The 20,261-nt window shown below is 37.0% G+C and overlaps 1 protein-coding gene across 1 annotated transcript in view; it reads right to left on the bottom strand.

Moving 5' to 3' along the window:
* The window catches only part of DPY19L1 (dpy-19 like C-mannosyltransferase 1), a 153,224-nt gene that overhangs the window by 66,981 nt on the left and 65,982 nt on the right, over positions 1 to 20,261 (bottom strand). Inside the window, exons 8-13 of the mRNA XM_075212580.1 lie at positions 17,796 to 17,887; positions 17,065 to 17,164; positions 7,932 to 8,009; positions 2,678 to 2,764; positions 1,993 to 2,049; positions 719 to 799 (exon numbers count right to left, since the gene is read on the bottom strand). Of these exons, the coding sequence (XP_075068681.1) occupies positions 719 to 799; positions 1,993 to 2,049; positions 2,678 to 2,764; positions 7,932 to 8,009; positions 17,065 to 17,164; positions 17,796 to 17,887 (495 nt within the window). The remainder of the gene's footprint in view (positions 1 to 718; positions 800 to 1,992; positions 2,050 to 2,677; positions 2,765 to 7,931; positions 8,010 to 17,064; positions 17,165 to 17,795; positions 17,888 to 20,261) is intronic.

Here is a 20,261-nt window from a genome sequence, read left to right as displayed (position 1 = left end):
ACCCGGTCACAAATTCATCATCCACTTTTTTAATGAAGCATTAAAATTTATTAAAAGAAAATAATTCAGGAGGATAACTGGGATGGTAAAGTATCTCCATTGCTAACTGACAACACAAGTAACATGTGGATATTTATCTATACTGACCTATCTTGCTGCTTTCATATTACAGCAATAGGATGAGCTAAACCTACTATTTAATGACATCATGAAATTGGACACCGATCTAAAGAAGAGCAAAATAAATGAACAATCAAATAAAAGATACTGATATTGTAACTGCAGTCTTGAAAAAGAAGCAGGGAGGAAACAATTCAAAGAATATAAGAGTGATTCATAAATTATGTAGTAAAACTAGATGGGTTGTAGTGGTGATCTTATTTGAAAGGTTGATTAAAAAAATAGATCTCTTTAAAAAAAAATAGTAATAATCTTGAAGTACTCAGAAAAGTAAGGTATGAGGATATTTTTAAGGACGATAATGTTTTCTGGATTCAGCTGCAGAACCAATTTCTTGGACAGCAAAGGATTACAAATTAGACCTAGAACAGTCTTTCAGAACCTTTGAAATTTCATGGCTTGCACTACCAGGGATGGGGTCATTTTTTGTACAAGTGTTCACCATCCCAAACACAGAAAAGGTGTTGCAGACCACGTTAACTAACAAATTGTACATTAATTGCTGTGAATATAAATACATCAAAATGATGATACTCACATCATCTCTAACACCAAGTATCATTGATGTTACTGCTTTCAAGACGACAGTACCCAGCATCCAAATCAACACCTGTAATATCTAAAAGCAAACATAAAAAAAAAAAAGCACTTCCATATATAACAAACTTATTAGAATTATTTCAGGTTACTGTTCTTTGACAAGTATTGAACACTATTTTTTTGGATACCAGTTAACAACTAGTGAATTTGAGTTGCAATTAATCATGCTGAACGTCAAGGATTTACCAGAAACCTGTACTGAGGCTTGTCATTCAGTAATAAATTGACTAAACAATTTTATTTGTTGCTATATCTTACAGAAATAATTAGTATAAAAGTCACTCTCTTAAAATGGGTGAATTGATGAAATCACTAATGTAATAACATTAAAAAATTTTTTAAAAAAAGTGCAAATAGCTAATTGCAATATTATTTTGAATAGAACTTTGTTTTATGTAGAGGAGAGTTGCGCCTCAAACTTCCTGCATATGTTTGACATGAGCCTTACATCACTACTCTGTGCTGTTTGGGACCCTGTTCCTCCACAATTTAACCCTCAATCTTTGGCTATTTGATTGCCCACATTACCCTTGTCGCATCATAACTTTGTATATGTTATATGGAGCCCTGTCTTCACTAACAATCACTATCTTCCACAAGATGAGCACAGTCACCTCCTAAAATACTTTGTGTAGTTTTGACCATTCTAATGCTGTGATTGGCTGCAGGGTGTCTTAGCCTGATTAAAAGGAGGCTAGAGAAATTGGAGACACACTGACATGATGCATTTAAAGACCCTTATAAACAAACCCTAAAAAAACAGTAAACATGGAGAAATATAATATTGTCCATATAATTTATTGAATATTTACAGACAAAAGTCAAAGCCATCTTTTGTTTATAACAAAGTTTATTATCCTTTTAAGGGTGGAAGTTGCATAGCATTAGAAAGCACAAAACTACTATATATGACTACAGCTTTACAGTCAGTTACTGTCAAAACAAAATAACTAGTTAACTTCAGGGAAACCCATAAAAGAAGGAAACGATTCTAATAATGGAGGCCCATTAAATCTAAGCTTCAGCGAAACAATCAGAATCCGTTTTACAGCTGTGATAATGTAACATGCTTAAAAAGTAAGTTGTGTGTTCACACAATAACGATTACATGTATTATTTTGGTATGAAAGGCACACATACAACAAAGGATTGGTGAAACACCACAATGAGAAATGACATAATGCACACTACAAAAGCCATGCAAAAACTTACCCAACTTATAAATTCCATCTTTTCAAGTTTCAAAAAGTTTCTGTTCCTAACAATAATCTGTAGACAAATGTTTTTTTAGGAAACACACATGATTCAACAGGTCGTCAAATTGCTACAAAGGTTATTTCAATATGAAATTGTGAAAACTAAAGTTGGATTGATGTTTACAAATGATAAAAAAAAATAATCAGTTTGTTATTAACAAAACTTTTACCTCCAATATGTGTGTATTATACTTGACAGAAAATAGGAGCAATAAGCAGTCTAAATGTTCTACGGAAACTTCAAGTAACTCATCTTCTAATGCTTAGTTCCAGCAGGATAAAGCCCAATGTCACAAAGCACACATCATCTCAAGTTGGTTCAACTTAGTTATGCTATCATGTCTACATGGACCAAAAGCTCCAAGGAATATTTTCACCTCCTTGTTGAATCCATGCCACAAATTGAAGTCATACAGAGAATCCATGTCAGTTATACACATATTTATGCTTAATTAGGAAATGTATGCAACATATTTATCCTTAATTAGGAAAGTATGTAACAGGACAAGTCTTAGATCTCCATGAATCAAATGGAAAACATAAATAAGGAATAGGATACAGTAGTATTTGGATAAAATTGCTTTATAAATAAACCAAACAAATGAACACATTTGATAAACATATTTACGCAAAATACTTACACAAATAACTATTAGGGAAGATGCATAATAGGACGTCAACAGCATAGAATTTCCAAACATCAAAATAAAGCACAGTGCCAGTGATACCTATAGACAAATGCAAATAATAACATTCTCTTAAAAAAACAAAAACACATTTACACTGCAGTTTATTTAAACAAGGAGAGAGGTTTGCAACTAACACCTCTTATTTTCCCATTCCAAAGAGATTTAGAGACATGCTGTGTGAGTAAGCTTTTTGAGTATTTTGACTTTAGTCAAAGCTGTGAACTGCTTTGAAACATGGGGGAAACAAACAATGTAGGCAAATACAGGGTCAAACTGTACTGTAATGCTGGCCCCATCTTGGACAATGTGAATTGCATATTTGACCTACGAGTTAGATTACTTTTCACTTTGGCCACACACACCCACCATTGGACACATCCAGCTGTTCTGTACTTGACAGTGGTCACATGCCAGGAAGATTCTCAAAAATTATTAAATTACTTTTGATTAGATCATGCTTGGACATGCTAACTGTTTTGTAGTCACATATGCCAATATTGGCTCTTTAATTTAAAATACACACCTATATCATTGGGTGTATGCAGTATCTGATATTTATTGATGTTGGAGCCAACTTTTCAAAAGAGCACCCACAAATGCACAACTTTGATTTGCTGTATGATCACATTCATAAAGATCTTACAATTACAGCTGTGTGTTTTAATGCTAAAAAAAAATGCCAAAATGCAAATCTATTACAAAACATATTTTGCTCAATCATTCCGATTGCTTAGCGCTTGAAAACATGTGCATCTCTGCGTGTAGGCAAACTAAACAATCAAAATTAAACTCTAAGTGTGCATGGTCAAATCTCAACCATGTCATATGTAGCACCATGATCATACAAATCATTAATTGAAAATATAGTTTTTAATAAAAGGTTTCAATTAAAATGCATTAAACTGGTACATGTGCAGGTAACTTTTGTATTTTTTTTTTCATATATCAAATCATATGCTAGATATTTTATTTCCTGGAAAATACCTTTTTAGCTGGTCTCTTTGGGAAAGTAATCCATTATATTACTGTTGGATGGGTAGGCTGGGTACTCCATTATGTGTCTATTCTTTTGCTTTTTTGACACAAATTTGTAGAATGTTGCAAATCTGTAATAAAACTATAGCAACCAACCAGAAATGAGTTATTATAGTGCAGGTTTCCCAATGTAAACAAATGTCTGACTGGTTGCTATGGTTATAGTGTAGATTTTTACAACTTTAAGCAAAGTTAATAAATTCCCGGTTACAGGACTTTTTTCGGGCTGCACCCACATTGTGGAATTCCCTCCCTCGCACCGTAAGACTTTCCTCTAGTCTTCAAACCTTCAAGCGTTCTCTGAAAACCCTCCTCTTCAGACAAGCTTATGATATTCCTCAATCAGCATCTTAATCTCCCTAGGTTGCCATATTACCAACCTCTACACAGCTAACACAAGACAACAACCCTCTGACCAACATTGCTGTGTGACTGATCACACAGCTCAATCAATACTTTTACCTTTGCATTCTAGCTGATCCAATGTGCAATATGATGTAGCACATGCCCTTGTGTTTCAAACTCACATTGTCCCATAGATTGTAAGCTTGCAAGCAGGGTTCTCTTACCTCTCTGTGTGTATGTATTACCCAGTATTGTTTTATTAATGTTTGTTCCCAATTGTAAAGCGCTACGAAATTTGCTGGCACTATATAAATAAATGTTGATAATACCCCTGACTGTCCTACTTTTTGGTGCGTGTGACTGTGTGCAGTCTCTGTACTTTTTTGTAGGTGCATCTATCTGCTTACACCAAAACCCTCTGGTCAAGCTGTGTGTGATGGTAGTTTAAAAAAAACAACAAAAAAAAACACACTCACGTGATCGCGGCGCCGGCGTCCCTCCTCTCTGCTGCTCTGTGCTCCATTCAGACTGAATGCCGGGTGTGACGTCATTATGTCATACCCAGCATTAAGTCAGTCTGACAGAGAGGGGTTAAAAAACAAGGGGGGCAGCATGGCACAGAGGGGTTAAAAAACGGGGGGGGCATGGCACAGAGGGGTTAAAAACGGGGGGGGGGCATGGCACAGTGGGGTTAAAAAGGGGGGCATGGCACAGTGGGATTGAAAAAGGGGGGGAGCAGTATAGTATAGTGTGATGAAGGGGAGCCAGGTGAAGGGGGCAAAAGCAGCATGGAGGGCGCAGCGTGATCATAAGGCATGGCGATGATGAAGGGGCACATTATTGTAATATTGGAGCTGGAGGAAGGCCTAATTATTAATCGTGGGTGGTATTAATATAACGCCAGGGTTGTTTGGAATTATTTAAATGTAGCCATTTTTTCCCCAAATAGGGCCCCCAGCATTCCAGGATCCAGACAAGCCGCAGCTAAAGAAACCTGCAGCCACTGGTAGTGAAAGTAAGAAGAACAGGTAGGAGAGAGCAGGACAGTATGTTTAATATTGTGATTCTAGTAGGGACAATGGCAATTTTTGGTGAGTGTTGTGCCCAATGTAAGGTGCAGGCCAAGACTGAACTCTTTGTGTACACACTGCATTCTTTGTATACTACACTGTGGTGCTAGATGTCCTGAAAGTCAGGAGTGCTTGGACATATGTGACGCTCTGGCGAATGGAGAGCCTAGTGATTTTGATGTGTTAGCCACGCCCCAATGGTGAATTTGCCACGTGCCCAAATGCATGACCACACCCCTGAAACGGCGGCGCAAATTTTTTTGCCGTACTCCACTATAAGGGGGACCCCATGAATTTGTTGTAACGGGGCCCTGAATTCCTCTTGGCAGCCCTGGCTATATTAGTTACCATTTTGTGTTATATCACACATATTTCTAACCAAGCAACATTACTAGATGTTTATAGAGAATATATGCTTAATATATGGAATATTATTTCTTGGTGCCACTGTTTTTTTTACATTTTATATAATACCAGTGGTCTGGTACACCAAGTGTCACTTCTCCTACTGCCATTAAAACTATAACGTTTCATTCACTTACATTTTCCATACTGTCCCTTCCATTCACTTTGTCACTTTGACCACTCTATAATACAGTGAACTTTAAGACTTTTGGTTTTGAGATCTACTGTACGTATAGAAGAAGTTAAAAATGACAATGCTGAAAAGTCACTTATACAAAGAAATACAAATCTGCTTTTTTTCCTTTCTTAGAAATTTTCCCAGTAACAATTTATTAAGCAAAATTTAATGGATAATGGAAAGAAGGTATACTACACATGCAATGGACTGTCACCCGAAAGCCCTGCGGCATTTTAACAGGCAAATATAGAATTATGACTACTGTGACACAAATTCTGATCAGTTAGATACAAATATGCTGAGGTAATCAACAAAACGAGTTAAGTCTGAGCAAGAATGGATTTGAAATTGTTAAGAATTATTATAGCAATCAAACTGAGCCCAGAGTACATGGCAAAACAGGAAAAATAAAGAAAGCGGTAACAAATGGCAGTACAGTGGCAAGGTGATGAGCACTGCTGCCTCACAACACTGGGGTCATGAGTTTGATTCTGCCCAGGGCAGAATCCGTGTGGAGTTTTTAGGTTCTCCCCATTTTTGTGTGGGTTTCCTTCCACAGTCCAAAAACATTCTGGTAGGTTAACTGGCCACTGACAAATGAATATTGTAAGCTCCAATGGGTCAGGATCGTATGTGAATCAGTACATATACTCTAAACAGTGCTATATAAATACATGATAATCGTAACAATAAGAACTGTTATTCATAATAAAACAAAATGTTCTCAGAATGCATAAAGTGCTCAGTGAAAAGTTAATTAACTTAATTTAGACTTTAATTATTTTAAAAAGATTAGTTCCATGGTTGCATGATAATTTAACATTTCTGCTCAAAACATGTTACATTGCAGTAAGAAGTGAAACCAATTAGCATATGTATAATACTCTGAACCTAATAATCTTTCAAAAAAGCTTTGTTTCATTAGAATTTAAATTACCTTCAATTCTTGCCAACCCTGTGCAAACAATAGAATTTGGAGACCTGCTTCTATTTTAGATAATAATGGCTTATGCAGAAAAATGCTGCCATGCTATGAGTGAAAAGTTGTTTTGCTTCAGAACAGGTAAAGTGATAGTGTTCCAAGAGAAAGAGAAACATGCTTCAGGAATTGAATAGAAAGGAGGAAACATTGCAACTATGAATATGATCCAGTATCTGTTCCTATAATATACATTTTTTCAACTGTACTTCTTTCCATATCTCATACTCAATAATATCTTAGTTATTGCTGATATATATATATATATATATATATATATATATATATATATATATATATATAACAAAAAAGTAATTTAGACATAAATAGATGTGTTTGCATACAAGAGTCAAAATACTCTAGTGATATTACCATGGATAGTTTATGGTCAAGTTGTATCTTGCAAACATAATCCTTTGAGCACTTTAAAGGATATTAATTTAATATCGTATGTAAATCCTGGTCCACATAGGCTACTAAACTTGGATCTGGCATTAAAATAAAAGGTGAAAACAACAAAAGTGAGAAGAGTGCGGAACACATCATGGCGCACTCCTCTCTCCTGCCACTATGGTCCTTCTTGAGACACACACTGCCAGCAAAAAAGAGAAACGGGCTGAGCAGCAGCACATCATAACAGGGGGCTCCTCAGATCTCAAGAATGCCTGACCCCATTAAAGTGACCTTTTTTAGGTTTTTCTTATTATATTCCAACCAAAACAAAAGTGATGTTTGAAACAGACATATATTCAGCCTGTGTAATAAATCTTTATGTTTGTATGAAAATCTTACAAAATAAATGTCCTTTACTAAAAAGTAATCATAACTTATATATATAGGAAGCGAAAGGAACATCACCAAAACAGTTTTCTTTTTTTCCCCCAACAAATTGCCCAGTGACCTCATGTCAACTTTATCAATAGATACTGATTTAATCATCCATTTTATGTGGTTAAGAGGCTGATAATTTAATATATGATTAAAGATTGGAATTGCTATGTACAACCTTGCTCTGATTTACCACACTTTTTTCTAGATTAACATGTGGTAGATCATCATTTAGTAGAACATATTTTTCAGTGAACAATGTATATTCCTTGATGATATATTAAAACTTTCTGTTTTACAGTATTTGAAAATAAGTATGTTGAAAAAGACAATATAACAGAAATGCATAAAAAAAAAACAACTTACTATGTGAGTATACAATATATTCAAAAATTTCTCGGAGTCTAGGTAGCCGACAAGATATATAGCAAAAAGTGAGGCAATCTGAAAAAGAAGATAAACACAAAACTAGAAATGTACATATAGTATAAACAAACAATACACACAACCAAGACTAATTAGATAGTTGTATGTGTTACTGTGTATTTAATTACAATAAAGAACACAATCCAGTTCAGTTAATCCCCTAACTCATCATTATAGTTTATTTGTTAGACGCTTCAGATTTTGGATAGATAGCAATATAAAGCAAACAGCATAAAATATGAGCATAAAGCAGAGCAAGTATAAAAGATTAATTTCTAATCATACAAGTTGCACTTCAAAATAAAATAGAAAATGATAGGTACACAGGGACGCACACAGGGGCGCACGCTGTGGCCAAACTTGAACGTTATGCTCGTCAACCTTCCACCTCTGTTGCTAAGTATGGCCAGGTACCATCTTCTGTCTCCAAGTCCATTACTGACTCTGATAAACAAGGCCAGGAAGGCTAAACCATGCTACCATATAAATGTTTCTCAACTAGGCAAGAAATGTCAATCATATTTTCAAAGCTGGACAACACTACGGAATGCTCAACTTTGTTGTTTAAACCTCACGGGAGACTCGGTCTTAGTCAAAAAAATCTCTTTTACCTTGGAATATGTGCAGATTGACCCATATGGGCGTTATGTGTGTGTTAGGGCAGTTAATTTTTTTTCTGCCCTCTTGTTATACTGGCAGTTTACGTACCACCTCCTTATAATGATGACGTTTTAAGGAAAGCTGCTATGGTTATGGCACTCTCACCGGCTATTCCGGTGGTGTGCCTGGGAGATTTTAACAACGTTCTTCAAACAGGGCTGGATAAGTGGCGTGAGGTCAGTATGCCCCTTCTACAACGCACTACCTCCTTCTCTCGCCAGATTGATTAGATGGGCCTTGTTGATGTGTGGAGACTTAGAAATCTGGATTACAATAATTTTCTTGTTAATCTACATCTTACCATACCATGTCGCAGATAAACTTGGCTTTGTCTTCTTTGTTAATTCTGTGTGGTATTTCAGTTAAATATCTTCCCAGAGGCATTTACCGATTATTATGTTTATTGACTTGACTAGTGATAGGGGTGTAAAGATCTGGAAATTAAATCTGGTCTGGTTGGACTAAATGGGGATTGGAATAGACCTTATTTCTAAGTGGAAGATTTTTTTTTAATGACAATAGTGTAAAGTCATCCCCTCCAGTCCTCTGGGATGCCTGTAAGGCAAACGAGTCCTTGATATTAAGAATCTTAATAGGAGGATAGAGCCCCTGTTGGAACAGCTTTGCAGGGATCTGAAGTGACTATCTAAAATCACATGCGAGTAAAGATCATCTCCAGTGGCTGAAGGTGATTAAAAATGTTTGTCCTGCCACTTCTTGACTCCGCTATCAACAGATTAATTTGTTTATACTACATAGGGTCAACCATACGCCCACTGGTCTATTTCGGATGAGTCAGAGTAGTCCCTTAGGTCCAAAATGTCACTCCTTTGTGGGTGATTTCTGGCATTTATTGAGGGACTGTCCGGTAGTGAAGGGTTTTTGGATGGAGGTTTTGGATTGTGTTTTTAACACAGTTCCTTTGGCCTCTTCAGTGGGTGCTAACTGGTGTTTATATGGCATTTCTTTAGAAGGTATTACTAGCAAATATATATCCACTTATATTTTTAATCTCATGACATTTGCTAAACTGGTGATTGCTCGGGCATGACTTGCTTCCTGTCCACTGGAATTCTGTAAATGAAGAGCACTAGTCAATGCTACTATGCAACACAAAATATATATTTACACTTGTGGAAAGTAAAAGTGAAATATCATAAAATATGGTCCAGATGGTATACTTCAGGTACCGAGCAAAGTCGGATGACCGGACGACTCCAGAATAGTTCTTTCACTAGAGAGGGTGGGTGTGATATTCTTCTGACTGGTCTGTCCTGTGCATTATTAGGTCCTTTTTTTCAATTCACTGAGTATTGATTTGTATTCATAATATGCTACTGTGGCAAGTGTTATTTTTTCTTCTCTCTTTTTGTTATATATGTTGGGCCTTGCTTATGGATCATGCTATAAACATACTATGTATGTGTATTTTATTAACTGAGCTAATGTTACTGATGAGCAATATAATATATTTGTGTACTGTATTTGTCTCCTGTGTTTTTTGTGTTTGTGCCTTTTTGAGAAAATAAAAAAAATGTAATCAATTTAAAAAAATATAAATGTTAGAATTATTTTTACTGAAATTCTGCTGGCGAAACAGTAACCAAATAGGAGAAAAGTATACATATATTTTGTGACTGTTCAATAATTCAACCACTCGTGATGAGGAGCATTTAGTTTAATTTACACAACAATTGGGGTACCCGGAAATAGAACTACTACATTTATACCCCTCAACAGTTTTGAAACAAGATAGGTATGTTTTATGACATTCGTTTTGCTAAGTGGATGAGCAGGGCCTTCTTACCTCTACGTATCTATGCATTACCCAGTATTGTTTAATTACTGTTTGTTCCCAATTTTAAAGCACTATGGAATCTGCTGGAACTATATAAATAAATAAATGTTGATGATGATGATGATAGTCCTCTTAGCACTTTCTATACTGTGTGTTTGGTGCAGCCAAGACTGAAGAAGAGGCTATCTCTTCCCCAAGAAAAATTAAAGTAAATGGCACAATGAATAGTCACAGCGAGCCAGGGATAAGCTTGGTATATACACTATATGGACAAAAGTATTTAGCCACACCTGTTAGGTGTGATTTGAAACCCCTCAATTCAATAATTGTTTCCAGAGGTGTATAAAATCAAGCACCTAGCCATGCAGTCTCCATTTCCGAACATTCGTGATACAAAGTGTCTTGTTCTGAAGACCTCAGTGACTTCAAGGCATGGTACTGTGATAGGATACCACCTTTACAATAAGACAGTTTGTGAAATTTCATCCCTGCTGGATATTCCACGGTCAACTGTAAGTGATATTATTAGAAAGTGGAAGCGTTTAGGAACAACAGAAACTCAGCGGAAGACCATGTAAAATCACAGAGAGGATTGCTATGGTGCATAGTGCGTAAAAGTCGCCAACGCTCTTGTCATAGAGCCTAGCATACTTGGAGGCTGATCTGCCAAGTTTGACGCTCCTCCTTTCAGAAGTGCAGAGTCTAACGTAGCGGATGGTCTTCTCCAAGGATGTTCGCAAGAAGGTTTGGGTTCAGCTGCCTCCACTATGCAGGTTGCGACCCTCTTCAAGAGTTCTTGGCGAGACTTGCAGGAAGGAGGCCAGGCTAATAGTACCGGTTTGGTTTAGGGTGTGATGACCTGCTGACGGTAGAAAAGATACCACTGGAATGGTGGAAGATATGATAGTCTGCAGCCCACACGGCCGATACCACTGGAGTGGTGGGAGGAGGAATAGTCTACGGACTGCAGAGTAGTAACCACTGGTATCGTGGAAGATGTATAAGTCTGCGGTGGGTGAAACTGGTACCACAGGAGGCAGGTGCAATAAGCTGCGGACTGTGATACTGATAATAGTGGAATGCTGCCTGGTGCAATAGTCTGCGTGCAGTGAAGCTGAAGACACAAAAATGCTGACAGGTACAATGGTCTGTGGACACGAGGTGAGAGTAAGAACACATCCACCTCCTAAACAGGTCAGTAACCTAAACAGCAGGCACTGAGTAATGAGAGGAGGTGCTTTAAATAGTAGGAGACCTAATTGGAGACCAATAAGAGATTATCATAGGAATTCAAGGAGATTGGGTCTGCGCATGTGCAGACCCGCAAAGGAGATGGGGGTGGGCCAGAACGAAGACCCGGCATATGACAGCTCTGCTAATTTCATAGTTGAAGAGTTCCGAACTTCCACTGGCATTAATGTAAGCACAAAAACTGTGCATCAGGAGCTTAATGCAATGGGTTTCCATGGCTGAGCAGCTGCATGCAAACCTCACATCACCAAGACCAATGAATGCCAAGTTGGTGTCAATCATGTGTTCCTGTATGCAAATGTATACAACATGAAATGTTCACACATGTTAAAATATGTACACTCAATAATAATGTCAGGTATTTACTCTGTGACATGTGATAATTTCTTCAATACTGTAATATGCAACTATAACTTTGTCTACTATTATACATATATATATATATATATATATATATATATATATATATATAGAAAAATAATAAGCAAAAGGCGCTTAGTGCATTATTAGAAAAACACCAAATTTGTGACAATAATTTTTATGTGTATGTGTGTACCTCATACACAATATAAATGTAAAAACATACAGATTTACGCAGCAGGCAGCTCCTCAAAAAACAATTATAGTGGGGATCAATTCTCTTACATCATCTGCTTCCCAATATGTGGACTTTTTTCTAAAGAAATATGTGGGGAAACTACCGGCATTTCTAAAAGATACCACCTCTCTATTACAAATTTTGGCAACAGTGGATTGGAAACAAGGTTATAAATGGGTTACTTTAGACGTTCTTGGAAAATGATGTAGATCTGGATGTGGTGCATAAAACTTTTTTATGTAATCTAGTCTTGTTTATTTTGTCCCATAATTATTTTAAATTTTTGGGAGCTTTTTATTTACAATTATGCGGGACAGCCATGGGCACCACTTTTGCACCTTCTCTGGCTAACCTGTACATGGGCAAATGGGAGGAGGAATCTATCTTTGTGGAGAATGCCTTTTCGAAATCTCTCATCTTATATCATAGATATATTGACGATATTTTAATTATTTGGGATGGGTCTTTGGATCTCTTCCAAAACTTTCTTCAATATATAAATGATAATCAATTTAATCTTAATTTTACCTCTTCCATTAACGAGACAAGTGTTGAATTCTTAGATTTGGTTCTGGAAGTTAAGGAAGATAGAATAGAAACTAAAACTTTTATTAAAAATGTCGATACTAACAGCTATATACACTATGGGAGCAACCATATGAGAAAATGGAAAAATAAAATTCCGCTGTCTCAATTTAGTAGAATTAAACGTAACTGCTGTGACAAGAATGTATGTAAAGAACAAACTGAGGTCTATGTTGAAAGATTTAGAGAACGTAAATACCCTGAGTCTATTATCTCTGAGGCATTAAAAAGAACTAATGATATTGAGCGAAACGATCTTCTAAAATATAAAGAGGGGGAAAAGAAAGAGTATATGATCCCTTTTATTACTGAATATGGGATGGGGGAAAAAAAGTAAGACATGTTCTTAATAAATATTGGAACCTGATTTGTGCAGACCCCGTTTTCGGTTCTACAATGCCGAAAAAACCTGAGATTGTTTTTCGGAAATCTAGGAATTTAAAAGACATGGTGGCACCTAGTAATCTGAAAAGTGTGGGTTGTGAGGATAAAATTAATAACTTTCTAAAGCATCCCAATGGTTTTTATAAATGCACTAAATGTAATGTATGTAAATTTGTGGATGGACCGAATAAGATATTTACAGTCTCTGGTAATAAACAGGAGTTCAAAATCCAATCACATATGAATTGTTTAGTTTCATCTGTTATATATATGCTTAAATGCCCATGTGGCCTAAAGTATATTGGGAAAACTAAGAGGAATATCAAATTACGAATCCAGGAACATGTGAGATCAATTAAAAATAAATTGGATATACACTCTATTCCTAGACATTTTAATAAACATCATAATGCGGATCCAAAGGGGCTTAAATTTAAGGCCATAGAACAAGTCTCCCTGGGCCCTAGAGGTGGAGATTTGGCCAATAAATTATCACGTAGAGAGATGTTTTGGATCTATAAACTGGATACACTTGCACCAAGGGGATTAAATGAAGCCTTTGAGCTAGCTGCCTTTATATGACATAATTTGGAATACTAATTGTTGTTTTTTTCTGTCTCTTTTTTCCACATGTTTATTCGATAGGGGGATTATGTACCTTGCAAGTTTTTTTATATATTAATTGATATGTGTAGGTATATTCTATACTATATATAGGATGTTATACATCTTTTAGATGTAATTTATGTATGTACTTTGATCTGCTGTTAATTCTTGGTTGGATTGTATACGAATTGATGATAACGGATATGTGAAGATATATTTTATATTATATATAGGATGTTATACATCTTTTATATGTAATTTATGTATGTAATTTGAACTGTTGTCAATTCTTGGTTGGATTGTATATGAACTGATGTTTATAGATATCAGTATATATTGCTATAATGCCTCACTAATAAGGAGGGGATCTATTTGAAAATGGCTTCTGTATGGTTAAGGGATATAATCCACTAGAAAATGGCGCTCTCCACTGTTCAAAAATGAGGACGAGAATATGATATATGAATGTTTTTGTTGATAAGTATAAGGAGGCTCGTTTTTTCGAGAAAGTTATTATTTTTTTAGTGTTGCACATCAACAAGTTATGATATAGCTATAATGTGGAAGCAATATATATTTAATAATGGAAAAAAGGTTTTACACTGTTAAGTGATAGATCTTCCGATATCGGAAGTGATGTAGGGTCCGTTACCGGAAGTGATGTCATATCGCTCAGTCCGGCCGGATCTTTGGATAATGACATTTACAGGTGTTTGTGCCTTGTGGGACCATATAAACTGGACATTTGGACTAACATAACATACTACATACCCGGAATCCTCTTGAAAAAGTCGAGTGACGAAACGCGTTGAGGGGGACAAGGCGTTTTCTGTGTTTTTTCCGTGGATCACCATATCTACCCCGGCCAGGTGGTTTTGAGAGATCCGTGATTACCATCAGGAAAGACTGCAGACAAGCCTATATTTGTTATATACTATGTACGGGCGCATTTTATATATATTAATGATTTTATCTTTGTAATTAAACACTTTTATGGATCATATTGATATGAGCTTATGTTGGTACCCAGTTTTGAGGAATTGTTGGTAGCCTTATTTGGCATACTACACCATAATAGTTTTGCTCTGAGTCCATAGTGATCTGAACTTCTGGAACCATAAGGACTGGACATCAAGGAGTCTATATAGGATGTCGGGAATCTAATTACAGATAAGCTGTTTATTATTTGTCTTTTGGTACGAGGCCAATTCACTTGTTTGCCACATTGAGAAGACTAATTGTTGGTCATTTAATACACTATGCGTGGCGCTTCTCTTTTTGTCTTTTATATATATATATATATATATATATATATATATATATATATATATATATATATATATATATATATATATATATACACACATATATATACATACACACACACACACACACACACACACACACACACATATACACGGTATATATAGAATAATTCATGTCATGGATGAGCTCCAAAATGAAATTCTTGAACAAATAAGCAGTCAATACATGTGGTCACAGATGTGGTCACACTCCTTGGCCGACCAGATTTTTATTCTAATTGGTTACCAACATCAGTGTTCAAATAGGATAGACACACACATTTTGGTGATGCAGAGTGACAGAATAATAAGTACACGTACTCATCAACTGATTAAAATTGGTCAAATGGTGATTGGAAAACAAAATCAGATGCTGTTTGGGATTGCTGGTCATTGTAGGTACATATATGTAGCAATTTGGTGGGAAAAAGGTCCAAATTGACCAGTCAAATTGCTGCATACGTGGTCATATTTTGAAGCATTTTCACTGTGAATTCCGTCTCTGGGAAAAATATTATGCCTGCGACTAGGAGCAAAGTAATGGTGCCATTATGTATTCCTTGAGTCTTTGATTCTGCAAAACCATTAAATCAAAAACCATTTAAGGGCTGAAAATTTTAAAGTGAAGCCCTTTGATTGCCTATCCAAAAAATATTAAATATATCCAAGTAAAGCAGTAAGGCTCACTATGTGCCGCTAATAACTATATATAAAATTCTGTATCTTAACTAAACATATGTAGCATATTGCAAAGTTTGGAAAAACTCTAATTACAACATATACGTATTAAGACTCACATATACGATTCTAGATAAAATCAGGTGCAAAAATTTGACCCGTTTGCTTTGCTCTGTGCCTCTATTCTGTTTGCCTTAAACAGACTTGTATTTACTATTGGTGAAGGCCATACAAAAAGGTTAAAATACTTTGTATTCCTATGTAAAACAACCTGGAGGCACTCTGTAGGTTGCATAAAACTTACCATGTGCATGATTTCACAAAAAAGAGTAACATCTCACAGCCTAGGATGATAGCTGCTGAATATTGAGCACCTGTCCAGCATTTCAAATAGATCAATTGGCTGTAGTTAATGGATAGCTCATAACAGATAAACTCAATACTTTTAACAAGCTACAGCACACCCATCAGAACTGTACATGCCTCACTCTGTGATGTGCACTTAAAATAAATTTAATACTCTATTATCCCCAATCCCTTCAACACTACCTTTTCAAAAGTATGCAGGAGTTCAGATTTTGTCTTAAATTACTCCACAAAGGAGATAAAAGAATAGAAGTCTAAAGCTTAATAGCAAGGTATGATTGATTTATAGTGTACCAGGCACCATAATCAATCACTACATGAGAGGATTCGGCTGGGGGGGGCGGGGGGTTGTTCACCAGAAGTCAGTAAGAAAATAAACATACACCCATTTATTATTTGCAATTTGAGATCATTCTTGGCATTCTTTTTGCCATTGACTACGGGCCATAATGCAGGTATTTTGCAGTTTGAGAAAAATAAGCAAACACCCACAAGAAGTCATAAATATGAATGTCACTATTGGTGTTGTGTTGGGAGCTGAAATTGTTAACCGAGGGATATACAAATGCTTCTGCAGGCTTTTACTTTTCTTTCCCTGGCAAAAACAAGGTAACCTATAGAAGAGCATAAACAGCTCTCTTAGATCAGAATTAGTTTCTTACCGCTAAAAAGAAGAAGACTGTTACATGTGTACAATTTAATAATGTGAAACTGCCAAGAAGTTTCCTTTGAACAGAAGGAGTATGGTAACTTGTATTTGTACGCTTATTTGCTAAAAAGCAGTGATTCAAAGACAACATTTGCTTTGTTTGCTGCACAAGACATAATTTTTGTAAAGGTTACCTGTGTTAGAAGAACAAACTGGGCAAATTGCCAAGGGAGCATAAAAAAGACATTGGAAACACAAAGTGCAATCAGGCTTCTTCTACCAATATTTGGAGTCCTTAAAAAGAAACGAAAAACCATTTTAAGAAGAAATGAAATTAAAAAGTGATTAAAACAATTAATAAATAGGAAAAATGATCTAAGGGCTCTCATATCTGATGGACAAGACACCTGAATTTTTACCACAAAACTAATTTATTACCTGTTAGTTATCTATTCCTAGAGGCCACAAGATTTACAACAAGGAAGTTTGATAAACCATACACATAAGGAAAAGATGCAAAAAATAAAGATAAATAGAAAAAAAAAAAAACATGTAAAAACCATGTTTCAATGATTGATCTATTCATTTTGCCCATGAGTGTGTTTAGTCATGTGAAAAAGTTGTTCTATATTAATAGATATTAAACACATAATATTAGCATTTACATTTAAACTAAAGAATATGACCAGTATGTCATAAAATGCTTGGTTGTAGAGTGTAAAAATATCAAGACTGTCTTTTATTAAATGATTGTGTTATAATTTCGAAGAAATCTATGAAAAGGAGAAAAACTAAAAGAAAGCATTGAGCATTTAGTGTTATTACTCCGAGTTACATTTATTTTGTACATCCAGTGCTGAAGAGATAATTGTTACTATAATTGTAATCCACCCAGTTTGATTATAAAATTTGTGAAGATTAGTACCTTAGGATGTACGTCAAAAGAAACATCTGAAGAACAAGGAATGGATATGAAAAGCTTTCACGTAGAGGTGGAGTCCACATTACTCGCGTGCTCTAGAAAATAAAGTTTATATGCATTTAATTATACACTAAATGTGTCTAGAAATGTGCAATAGAAAAAAAAAATCACATAGAATTTTAGCATTTAAAACAATGCATTTCCCACACATCATCTGCCACAATGATCTATCTCAAACACTTAGACTAGCAGTGACATTTTAAAGTGGAGCTATAAGTCAGGATTATGACCCAATTTGTGAGTTAATCAGCTAGATATGTAGAAATCTGATATCAAGAATTAATTTACCTGTGTTATTATTTGACACTATGCCAGTATCCAGCAGGTTATTTACATCCACACAAACTATGAGATAACTTTTTGCATCTAGAGAGGTAGAGTGAATCTTTAAAGAACTTTTGGTGTGGGCTATGTCCTATCACTGGAGTAGCTTCTGCCACCTAAACAAGACACCAGGGCTCCATCCTGTCATTCACAACAGTCCCTGTCTTTTTCATAGTGGAGCATGCTGTCTAAGTTCCCTGAAACACGCACGCAGACGATTAAGTTGTCACTCACCGGACTGTGAGTGCTTCTTCCCGGACTATTAGGAACCGTGGACGTCCTCTATCCTGAGGGACTGCGCATGCGCAGCCCTTTCCAAACCTTCAGTGTATGTTCCTTTAACTTAATTGGCAGATCAGGCAACCTCCCTATATTAAGCACCTGTGGTCAACACCACGTTGCCTGATCTTGGAGTCTCATTCCCCATGAGTCTCTGAAGGTGTTCCTGTGTTTCCTCGTTTATTCAGCCCAGCTGATTCCTGTGGTTTCCAAACCACTTCTACCTCTGTGGTTTCCAAACCACTTCTACTACTGTGGTTCCCATACCACTTCTACCATCTACTGTATCATCGTGACTGTGAGCTGATTCCTATCCGCTGCCTCCGTGCACTACAGTCTTCTAATCACTTCAACTCTACCATTTATCATTGGGACTGTTAGCTGATGCCTATCCGCTGCCTCCGTGCACTACAGGCTTCAACCACATCCACTCACCTGTTCATGATTGTGACTGCCAGCTGATTCCTATCCGCTGCCTCCGTGCACTACAGGCTTCAACCTGCAACTCGTCTGTGTTTCATCATCGTGACTGTTTGGCTGATTCCTATCCGCTGCCTCCGTGCACTACAGTCTTCAACCTGCAACTCGTCTGTGTTTCATCATCGTGACTGCTAGCTGATTCCTATCCGCTGCCTCTGTGCGCTTCAGTCTTCAGTCCTTGTCAACTCTACCGTGTTTCCTTGAGTCTGCTGCCACTATTGCTACCCGCTACTCTCCGTGATCATCTGTTCCAGTTCAACTCTGCTCCGGGGTCCCATCGTTACTGCACCTGCTGGTTGCTATTGGTTACCTCCGTGTTCCCGCAGAGACCCGCTGCTGTTACTTCTCAGCGCTACTCATCCATCTACTGCTGATCCGCTCTCCACGCCTTCCTGTGCTCCCTGCTGGTCTACCTACCTGTGCGCTGCACCTGCTAGACCCCCGCTTCACCCATCCAGGGACTTGTATCCTGCTGGCCTCCTGCCCTTCAGGTATCTCTGCACTCCTGTCTGACTGCCTTCTCCTGAACCACGGTATGCATACTTCCCATTGACTGTGCTGTGTATTGCATACCTTGCTGGACTGTGTTGGTTCTCCTCTGGAGTGTACTATCTGCTGACTCTACTGCCATCATTGACTGTGTTATCTCATGCTGGATTACTTCAAGAGACTTTCTATATTGGCAGTGTTGTTCAGTCATTTATACATTTATATTGTGCATATTACTGTGGATCAAAGTCAAGGTGCCCGTGTATATATTGTGTTGCAGTCTCTCCCCGTGCACCTCCTCACATATATATTCAGTGGTACAACTTGCTAGTGGCAGACCACTGACTCCTGTTTACAGTTTCACCTGTTCCAGTATCCTCTCACATAGCAGTGGTACAACTTGCTAACGCAGACCACTGACTCCCCGGATACCTCCACTTGGATTCCATTCCTTCACTCAGACAGCGGTACAACTTGCTATCCGCAGACCGCTGACTCTCATCACCTCCTCGTTTCTGTTGGACATTCCTCCTCACTATAGCAGTGGTACAACTTGCTACCGCAGACCACTGACTACCTTCACGTGTCCTTTGTCCATACAGTTCCTCGTGTATTACTACCTCCATATTGCCAGTGCTGCTAGTCATAGACTTTCCTGAGCATCTCATCATCTGCTATTTCCTGTTCCGTGATCACCCTGCTACCAGAGTACCATATTACCACCTATACTGCTCTGGTAAGCCTATCACCTGGTGATCCCTGGGTAAAGACTCCTAGTGCCCGTGACAGTAAGATCAGGCCATGACAGACCCAGATACGGAACCTACCGCTAAAGAG

The sequence above is a fragment of the Mixophyes fleayi genome, chromosome 5 (assembly GCF_038048845.1).
Source record: "Mixophyes fleayi isolate aMixFle1 chromosome 5, aMixFle1.hap1, whole genome shotgun sequence".
Lineage (NCBI taxonomy): Eukaryota > Metazoa > Chordata > Amphibia > Anura > Limnodynastidae > Mixophyes > Mixophyes fleayi.
The sequence above is the reverse complement of the archived record's forward strand: the minus strand, read 5'-3'. Positions and strand labels throughout refer to the sequence as shown.